Genomic DNA, 9,883 nt, shown 5'->3' with positions numbered 1-9,883 from the left:
AGTTGTCGTCTCGGACTTAACTAAACGACTTTGTCTGGTGTTGTTTGTTTGTTTGTTTAGAGCAAGAGATCACCGTCGAAGTGGCCCACGAGTTGCGCCAGCTCGGAGACGCTCTCTACTGGCGGCACAAGCTGCTGGAGCTCCTCATCAGGAACTACAAGGCCGCCCACAGAATCAAGTGAGGCGCCGTGCCAGGCTGCCGCGGAGAGGACTTTCTTGTTTCGTTGTCCCTTGCTGTCGAAAGTGGTCGCGTTGTGATGATCAAAAAGCCCCCCCGTCGAGGACTCGACGCTGGAGGCAAAATGGTGGCTCTAGAATGGGGGATGTGAAGTGTTTTGAGGAGCCCCCTCCACCCCCGCCCCTGTTGGATCGCTTGGTTTGGCTTGGCTTGGCTTGATGGATGGATGGAGCCGATGGATGTGGACTGTCAGTGGAGAGCCAGAAGAGCCGGATGCTGTTTGTTTGAACCGCTGTTTGCTGGCGGGATGGATGGAACCGAAGTGGAGTCTGAGTGGAGACTGAAAGACTGACTGAGACCTGTTCTGTTCATGACACCGCAGTGTTCCTCAAGTGAATGCTGGAGGCTTGTAAGCAGTGTTTAAAAAAACAAAACAAAAAAACATACATAGCTTATTATAGTCTATTAAGCAGATAATCGTGAGGTGATGATACATTTCTGACTGGAAGAGGTCTTGGTCTTTCTTCCCTTTTTTTCCGGTGCTAATAAGTATGCTATGTTCAACTGTGTCATAAAAAGTTTCCTTATTTAATGTAACACACACAAACACACTTATATTTCTCACGGATTACTTCAACATGATTACACTCAAACAGGTTTGATCAATGTGTTACTTCAATGACAAAAAAAAAAAAGGCTGTACTTGCTTCAAGAAATGAAAAATCTGACTGTCAACTGTCTGAAGTTGCTTAAAGGTCCCATGTTACTCAAAAACGACTTGTTTTATATAATTCTCCAATAGTATGTGTCTAATCAAGTGTGTTTAGCCTGTCAATAAAGTAAAAAATACAAAAACAAAACGTCTTTCACTGGCTGAAAACAGAGGGCTAAACAGTGCTGGAAAACTTTTCCATACAAGTTATTTTTCCAAATAATGAATCTGCGAAGCAGCGCAACTTTAGCTGAGGATGAAGAGTAAAGATATGAACATGAAAATAATATGAGAGCTTTAAATTAAATACTGCATAAGAGGGTTTTTTTTTTAATGTGGACAAACGAAAATCACAATAAAGTTTCAGCTGGAAACAGAAACATGAAAAAAGAAAACCAACAACAGCAAAATGGTGCTAAATTCAGGCACTTAAAGGATCCTTACTTTATTTTGTTGTGATACAAAAAAAGCATACAGAATAATACAGGATAGAAGAGAAGATCCCTTTCATTGAATTCAGTTAGATTTTTTTTTTATACACATAAAATGACTAATAATTACATACAAGTCGTTTCTCTGTAGCTACATCCACGAGTACCCCCCCCCGGCCCTCCACCAATAGCATGCATGGTCTCTCTGCTGTAAACACATCTGGATACTTTATTCATACCTGTTGGTATTCAGTGGAAAGCAATGACAGAACTCCGATGGTTAGCCATGGAACAGTGTTCAGTCCATACCCAACGGATCACGCTTATGTCAACTTGGACAATGTTTGCGGTTATGATTTCACACTAGAACAGATTAATGAGACCTGCAGCAAAAAAACAAAACAAAAAAAAGGGCGTTTGGGAGTTTTTGTGTTTGCATGTTGTCAGTCTTCTCATTCACCTGGGGCCAAAGTAACCCTCCCATCATCTGCGTGTTTTGAAAATACCTAAGGGGGCGATCAGACACGAGTGTCTACTAATGACATAACACACAGACTAAGAGGTAAAGTTATATTGCCGGCGGGAACACTACAAGGGTCGCTTCACCAAAATCACGTACAAGGCGGCCTCCGTCATCTATATATTACACATTATGGCATATTTACAGTACGGAATATGCTGCTAAGCGTTTGCATGTGCTATTTCTTTGGTGCAAAGTATTTGAGAAGAAAATAGGCTTTTTTTTTTCTTTTTCTGAAAAGAGCAGATTTTGCCACACCTGAATTTCCTGCGGCGGAGCGTCATGATCTGAAAATCAGCCTCGATGTTTTAAGGTGGGGGCTATAGTCTCCTGCGTTTCCAGAAAAACTACCCGCGGGAACGACGTCGAATGAGAACATGTAATTTAGATGAAACGACCCTTTAGCCTTTTGAGCCTACTTTTATCTACAGGTCTATTATGTTCAGTTTCAGCTGCTCACAGTGCGGCAAAAATCACAACGGGAGGTTCAAATGCCGATCGCCTTCCGTTCGCTGCAGCGTTCCTTCGCGACTCACACTAAAAAATATCAACAGACTCTTATGTTACACATCCAGAGGAATGATTTCTGCGTAGTCATAAGGATCAATAGCATTAGAAAAATAAACAGAACCTTTTTCTTTTTTTTTTTAGTCCCCACCGTCCCCTTTAAACCACTGTTTCTGCAGCTAGTTAGGTCACACTGCAGTTAGGCTTAGGTTGTTACACCTTCACAGGTGGGATTACTCGACCCAAGAAAGAATCTCTACAATTATGAACCTAGCTCGAGAGTTAATGACTGTGCAAAGTATTTGATAAATGGCAGACTACTCCAAGCATCAATTAGCGAGATAAATCAAAATGGAAGACTACTCTCATTTTCTAAGCGCAGAATGGACCCATGTTTAAATAATAATAATAATAATAATATGATGGCAAACTAAGGATAAATCCCTCGTCTACTCTTCAGGTTTACATCTTCATTTCCATGAGACTGCCAGAGCCATTTTTTTTTTTTTTTTGGCTAGCTCTCAGAAGACGTAGCAACTGACCTCAGGTGTACACGTTCCTCCTCTCCCCAAAAAAACACAAGAGACAAACAACAAAACAGAGAGACTTTCATGGCGAGACTGGAGTGAATTGGTCACACATTCATGAAGTCTATTCTAACAGCGACTGAGCACGTACTCACCCAGCACGGGAGGGAATGAACAGTTGGTAAAGGGACCTCTGCGAGAGCAGTGGGACTGGCGTGGCTTTTGCTAATCTCGTGTGGGACAGTACGGAGACGAGACCACGACGCGATTGCGGCGCGGCCGTATGCAGATGATGTCGTCCTTAGCACAGGCAGAGGGAAACTTGGCCCCAGTCTTCATTTTTCACCGCGGCTACTGCTGCCGTCTTCGCCAGGTTCTACAGTGTTGTAGAGTAACGGGGCGCCAGGGCTCGTCTCTTCATAGTGTTTACGTTTAGTATCTCACTGTGTGAAAGAAGTCTGGTGTTTGTTTTCTCTGTCTTTTTTTTTTTTTATTATTATAATTCATTTAGACGATTCCACCAGAGGGAAATGTTACCTGGTGAAGCCCACCACCTATCAGATTGCACTGGGTTAAAATGGACTACCACCAAAAAAAAAGAAAAGGGAAAAAAAAAAGAAAAAAAAAGAAGAAAAGTCATCCGGAATAGATGTACAAACAGGCTCCCAACCAAAATAGATTGTCTCATTTAAGTGAAGTCTGTCTCATTAAAGTGAAGTCCTTCAAGCAATTAAATATCACAGACCATAGCCAGATCTTCCAGTTCAACCAATCATGAGGGGAGGGTGTAATTCATTTAGTGAATGCGGCCACCACTGCCCACATGAGTTCGTTGGCGTTGGCCTTGGCGCTCTCTTTCTCCGGCTCCAGCTCGAGCAGAGTGTGGACCCTCTTCATGCCCAGTTCGTACTGGTCGTCCTGGAGCGGGGCGAAGGCGTTCTCCAAGACGTCGGACGAGTGGGCCAGAAGGATCAAGGCAAGAACCCGTTTGTCCATGCGATGAGGATCGTTGACCCACTTCTCCAAGACGGACTCTTGCACTTTTTTGACCAGGCGCTGCAGAGAGATAATCGTTTGTTGATTGACTTCTAACTATTATTACTTTTTTTAAACAAAAGAGGGAGCAAGAACTGAAACACATTGAGGTACCTGAGGTGTCCCTGATAACACACCAGCTAATTGTGTCATTTCACGTAACTCGAATGAGCTCAACCCACCTTGGAAGGATCGCAGTTTCCATGTTTGACTTTGATAGCATATTACTACTGCGGAATAAGGCAGACACTCTTATATAATGTGACTTCCTTCACAGAAATGTTGCCAATTCCAATGACAACAAGGCGACAACATGACGATTGCCTGGCATCCAAAGAAAATAATTGTTCTTGTAAGAGAACAATCTCGTAAAGGTTTTCTGTTTGCAGGTACGCCTTGCTGGCCTTTCCACTTTTTATGGGCGTGCTCTCCAGAAGTATTATCTCAGACAAAGACAAGGCACTGAGCTGTCAAGAGTTATTTTAGACGCCTAACTGCTACTTATCGTGCAGTTTTATGACTCAAGTTGTTCTGGTGGCCAATATCTAAAAGACACTACTGGCATTGGTTGCATAAAACATACAAGACATAAGCAGGTCAGTGCAGTAAGACAAAAAAAGATATAGATCACTGCATTCATTTTTCATTTGAGACTACAGAGACCTGCTTCTTAACTTGTTTCAGACAAGTTCTGTTTAAAATTTAATTTAGCATAACACGAACATGCTGTCACGACTGCGCAGAAGGCCCCTAAATTATCAGAGTTATACTTTAACTCCGCAGTCTCATAGAGTTGCAACTGTACATTTGCTTCCATACCATTGTAAAATATGTACTTGCCTGTTAAGAATCTTCTATTTAAGGCACTTAAATTCCAATACTTAGAAAGCGTGCATGCGCCTTTGTAAACCAACCATACCTGTTTAATGGTGTTGTTGGTGAGGGGATGGGTAGTCATGTCAAAAAGCAGGAAGTTCTGCTTCTCCGTAGTCAGGACGCCCTTCTCCACCAAGTTCTTTGCCAGGCGCTCTCGGACGTTCCTAAGCTGGTAGTGCAGCTTCAGGGGATTCCAGGTCTCTCCTGAGCGGCAGTGAGAGAAACCAGTGAAGAAACACTTGACATCCTGTCTGTGTTTTTCTAACAGCAAGAACTTGGCGGGGGTGTGAAAGACAGCAATTTGGTCAGCGCGCGGTGCGTTGCTCTGTCGGACGGGAATCTTAAGATTACTCCTTTAATCTGAAATCTCTGAGCTGCATGAAAGGGATGTCTCACCCTCACTACAGCACCGAGGTGAATGTCACATTGAACCCAGGATACTTATCGCACATTGTAAACAGGTTTCAGCTGATTTAATTTAGCAGCAAAATCTCTCTTTAGAGGTTAAACGAAAGCCAAGATGTCAGACAAGAAAAAAACCAAAAACAGCACAAAGCATCAAACTATAAATATGGTGGCATGCATGTCAAACGGGTAAAACAATAAGAAGATTAGCACAAGCTTATCTCACCACTCAGGAGCTCTATCCAGCTCTGGACCGTCTCTGGGGGCTGGGTTTCCTTTATGTGCTTCAAGGCCTCGTCGAGCAGAACATCTCCCGTAGGGGCATCGGACTTGCAGAGCACCTTGGCAAACAAACAGGCACACGTTTATTTGAACTGGGACGGCTGTCTGCATCTCAACCACAGCAAGTCTCACATCCTGTGTGAACAGGAATCGCCACACGTGCTGTGACACAGCGTGCAGGAACCTGCTGTCTTGTAATGCATTCTCCCCTCGGAACTGATAAGCATCAAGGGTGTTTTGGTAAACTGGCGCTACAAACGGAACCATCCTTACTTCAACTTAAGAAATAGGGTCCCTTATTTTATCCAATCGGTTGACCAAGTCATCAAAAATGGCTGCGGGTTGGAATTTTTTGGAACCGTGACAATTATCAGCTTCCAATTCCGGCCGCTCCCTCCCGTATCAACAACGTGTGTAATATAACTCGTAAAGGGGGTCGTTAAAATGTCAGTAGTGACAGTATGTTAATCAAGGTCGGCATGCTTGCATGCCGCCTTGTCGCGTTTAAATTAATGTGTGGAATTGTGTATATATAAAAAAAACATGAGCTAACAATGTCAACAACAATACTAACATCTTGCCTTTAACTGTCAACTTTCACGTGACAAACTTCATATTGCGTCAATCATCATAATTTTTATTTTTATTTTAAATGGAAATGGGCATTCCAACACAAATGGAAGGTGATTCGACCAACCCTGTGTTTATTGCATACAGGAAGGACCACACAGATGTTTTGCTCTCCTGGTTTTGACTGTAGCTACTGTCACTTTAGCATCGACGCAAGAATCTCGCTACTTCCTCTCAGATGTTAGCATTTTAGGGCAAACTGCTGCAGCTACTCCTTGCATTCCTAAAAAAAAAAAAAAGGAAACAAAAGAAGCCAATTTGTAACGGCACACATTAAGGCGGATGGAAGAGGCTTTACTGGAAGAAGAGTGGAACTTAGCAAGTTGGCTGTGCAAGATCTCAGGATTGACATTTCACCAATCGAGCACCTTAGTGGCCCTAACGCGTTCTTGTGAAAGCCCAAGAAACAGGATTGTCTTTCTTCCCCTTTACTTTCGACCACATCGGCAATTTGGCTCACCTTCCTTGAAAGCAGGCCTTTTCTCCTCACGCCGCAAGGCTCGAGCTGCAACCTTCCTCTGAGGGCCAATTCCACCAGCATGCACCCGCGTAGTCCGGAAGAAATACAGTCGTTCCAGAAAGACGTGTAACCCTGGAAGAAGGCGGCGGCGGAGGAGGAGGAAGGAAAAGAGAGAGAGCGGGGGGGGAGAGAGAGAGAGAGAAAAAATGAGCTAAGATGCAGCGATCGTTAACATAGCTGACGTGTTGGTAGGAATGTAGCTCGGGGTCCTTAGCCTCTTCCAGTTTGACGAGGAGACAAGCATGCAATCCACAAACGTCGAACTTACATTTAATGCATTAATGTTGCGACTATTAAGCCACCGGCGCTCTGCGCGATTACAGTCGGATTGGAGCGCAAAACAGCAAGATATATATGCGATGAAATAAAAGTCACCTCGCTAGCTTGACTGGTTAAATACGGCGCATCGCATTTGAAGCTAACAACACATCAACAGCTATACATTGCCCCCTCCTCCCGGTTTGACATTTTAACAGGCTTTAAAATGTTAGTTGTTTTTTTTTTGTCCACGTACAAGTATGTGAATATCAGTCAACAAAGTTCGCTGACGTTGGCTAACAGCAACTGACTCAAAGTAAACAGTGTTCGCTAATGGGGGTTATAGAAATGTTGAAGACCGACGAAAAGCTTTAACAGCAGCACCGCACCTCTCGGTCCTTGAGGCCCAGCAGAAGCACTTCCTCCATTAAAGTGAGCCTAGTTTCCTTCGAATCCCCCTTGTCGTCGTCTTCCTCCTCGCCGCGGCGAGCCTCGTCCTCCTCAGCGCCGGACTCCCTCTCCTTGTCGGCGGCGGCGCTGCGCATGGCCTCGGTCCTCCGCTGGACGAGGCCCGACGTTCTTTGAGCGATAGAGGCCATGGCTGGTGCTGCGAAATGAACTTAATTGAAGAAAATCGCCTTCCCCGAGCGAGTAGAAAGCCCCGCAGCATGTAAACCCGGTGTTATATTTCAACGGAGAACGGCGAATCGCGGTTTCGTCGAACGAATTAAAGGCAGCCGCGAAACGGTCGAAGCTCGGCTACGGATTCTCGCTTCGACTCTGCCCACTTCCTGATCCAACATGGTGGCAATGGCTGTGACGTAGCATGTGATCTGACTCTCACCTGAGCGTGAACACACACCGCCTGTTGCCTTGCTCAAAGGTTCGGGAAATTAAAAGGTTAATACAAACCAAGGCAGACTGTTATTATTATTATTATTATTATTATTATTATTATTATTATTATTATTATTATTATTATTATTATTATATTAACATTAATACGAATGTATGGCCAAGAACTTGTCCATGATTTAGGTAACAATGAACAATCTGTGTGGGAATGACAACAATCATTATCGTTTATTATCTCGTGGGCACGATATAGTGGCCACACATTATTATTATTATTATTATTATTATTATTATTATTATTATTATTATTATTATTATTATTGTTTATTTTCATTCATGTCCCCAGGGGGCTCTGTACATTGCAGATTTGCGGACCGTGTGTTCTATTTATCAAATCATATCGCTGAGTTCTAATGCAATATACATTATCGCCACAGGGTGGCAGTCTGAGAATGTAAAATAAATGCCTAATTTATTTTACATTCTCTAAACTAGCTAAACTAAACTATCTTGAGATTTATTTAATGTATGAAGATTATAATAGGAAATAATGAAGAAGCTGTAAGAGAAGCACTTTACTCTTTCATCCAAAGAGGACTTTATACGGGATCTGTAGATAAACTAGCAGGATCAGACAAAATTATGTCTGAGTTGTATTTACTTCATTCCTGCCATTGCACAGAGTATATTTTGAAGTTGTCAAGTTTTTGCTATCTTTTGTCATGCAAATATTTGTCATGCATAAAAGTGAAAACTCTGTACAAGATTCCTACCAGCCAGAGTCACACACACACAAAATAGCTTCATCTCAAAGATAATTTAATTATGTAACAGTGTGTCCTCCTTTCAATTTTTTTTTCTGTCTTTATCAGTCCAGTTGTCTCAGCACTGATTTCTTGCTTAGGGAGACGTTGGAGTCCTTATATGGTAATTCGTATCAGGTACCAGGCACTCTATCCTCTCCAGCTGTCATTATAGACAAGAGGATTGTAATCTGTAATCTGTAATGGTGACAAAACCCAGTTAGATAATGACCAGCCATGTGAGACAATTACTGTTATTATTTTTATTATCATTATTTTTACATCCTTGCAACCTCAGCTGGGAGGGGTAAAAAACAAGGATGGAAAATATTAAACACAACAGTGATAATGAATTCATTCAAAGGTTATGGGATCATTGTATTAGATCAGTTAGAGAAAACAGAGTTAAACTCAAGGCCTAGACTTTGGTTTTAGTCCTTAGCTGTTCAGAGCGCAGAGAACAGCTTTGATCGAGCACTTAATTGTATCAGGAGAATTTCTGAATGGTAATAAGGAAAGTAAAAAGCATGTGATTGACCTCTGCTCTGATGCTTTGCATGTACCATGACGTTAGTCTGGTGAGAATATTGGGATCAAATTTGGGATGATTAGACAGTCCGCCATGCAAGGTTGAGGCGATTCTACACAGCCCACAAATTTAAGAGTCAAAGCAGTCAAGCAAAACTTTATTTATATGGAACTTTTCATTCTAAAATGCAACACAAAATGCTTTACAACAGTTAAAAACAATGCAAAGAAAAAAAAAAGATTTCTAAAACTTGCATGAAGCTTTGAAGCGATGCAGCAAAGACACACTGAAAATAGGATGACTGAGCTGCCTCAGACCACCGGCGAGCAAAGATGTTAATATTTCTCGGCTAAAAATGACACGTGCCACCGACTGAATAATCTCTGCTCTGTTCAGCCTCGACAAGAAAGTCATAACACGCTGCTGCTGGCCACAAACACAGTCCTCTTCCCCTGACGCGAAGGCGATAGTGAGCATGGCCCTAAAAATTCCTTGGACAGATTATTCCCCAGATGGTTGGAAGTATGCTCCATGTAAACAACCATCATCACCGGCCTGACGCTGTGACCATATAGGTAGCATAGTTGCACCGGGTCCAAGACAAGATACACAAGTGTTGGGGCTTGGAAAGAGTCTAATAGATGGCAATTTGCAAAGCACGTAGCCAAACAGGACTGGAGCAATACACAAAGATGTCCTATTTTGATTTAAGCTCAAATCTTATTTTTTCCACTATTGGAACATTTTGTTTTTTTTACATCTGTATATTAGGCTTGATACAAATCTCCGCTGGCAGATCTTCCCATCATCTGCCC

At 42.6% G+C, this 9,883-nt stretch overlaps 1 protein-coding gene across 1 annotated transcript; it reads right to left on the bottom strand.

The window, feature by feature from the left end:
* Positions 1-595: 595 nt before the first annotated feature.
* Positions 596-7,693, bottom strand: LOC142899782 (Golgi phosphoprotein 3-like). Its single transcript, XM_076043555.1, has 5 exons — positions 7,271-7,693; positions 6,564-6,695; positions 5,418-5,532; positions 4,830-4,990; positions 596-3,931 (listed from the first exon to the last, which is right to left on the bottom strand). The coding sequence occupies exons 1-5, from the start codon at positions 7,478-7,480 to the stop codon at positions 3,668-3,670; spliced, it is 882 nt and encodes a 293-aa protein (XP_075899670.1). The 5' UTR covers positions 7,481-7,693; the 3' UTR covers positions 596-3,667.
* Positions 7,694-9,883: the final 2,190 nt, after the last annotated feature.

The sequence above is a fragment of the Nelusetta ayraudi genome, unplaced genomic scaffold (genome assembly GCF_046127955.1).
Source record: "Nelusetta ayraudi isolate G7.1 ecotype Tasmania unplaced genomic scaffold, CSIRO-AGI_Nayr_v1 ptg000076l, whole genome shotgun sequence".
Lineage (NCBI taxonomy): Eukaryota > Metazoa > Chordata > Actinopteri > Tetraodontiformes > Monacanthidae > Nelusetta > Nelusetta ayraudi.
This window is presented reverse-complemented; position numbering and strand designations above follow the sequence as displayed.

Bases quoted from the DNA above. Each gene is read 5' to 3' on its own strand.
- LOC142899782 (XM_076043555.1), bottom strand. From the start codon at position 7,480: ATGGCCTCTATCGCTCAAAGAACGTCGGGCCTCGTCCAGCGGAGGACC. The intron at 4,991-5,417 runs GTGAGATAAGCT...ACTGCCGCTCAG, and splicing joins CTGGATAGAGCTCCTGAGTG to GAGAGACCTGGAATCCCCTG. The intron at 3,932-4,829 runs GTATGGTTGGTT...ATCTCTCTGCAG, and splicing joins CCAACAACACCATTAAACAG to CGCCTGGTCAAAAAAGTGCA.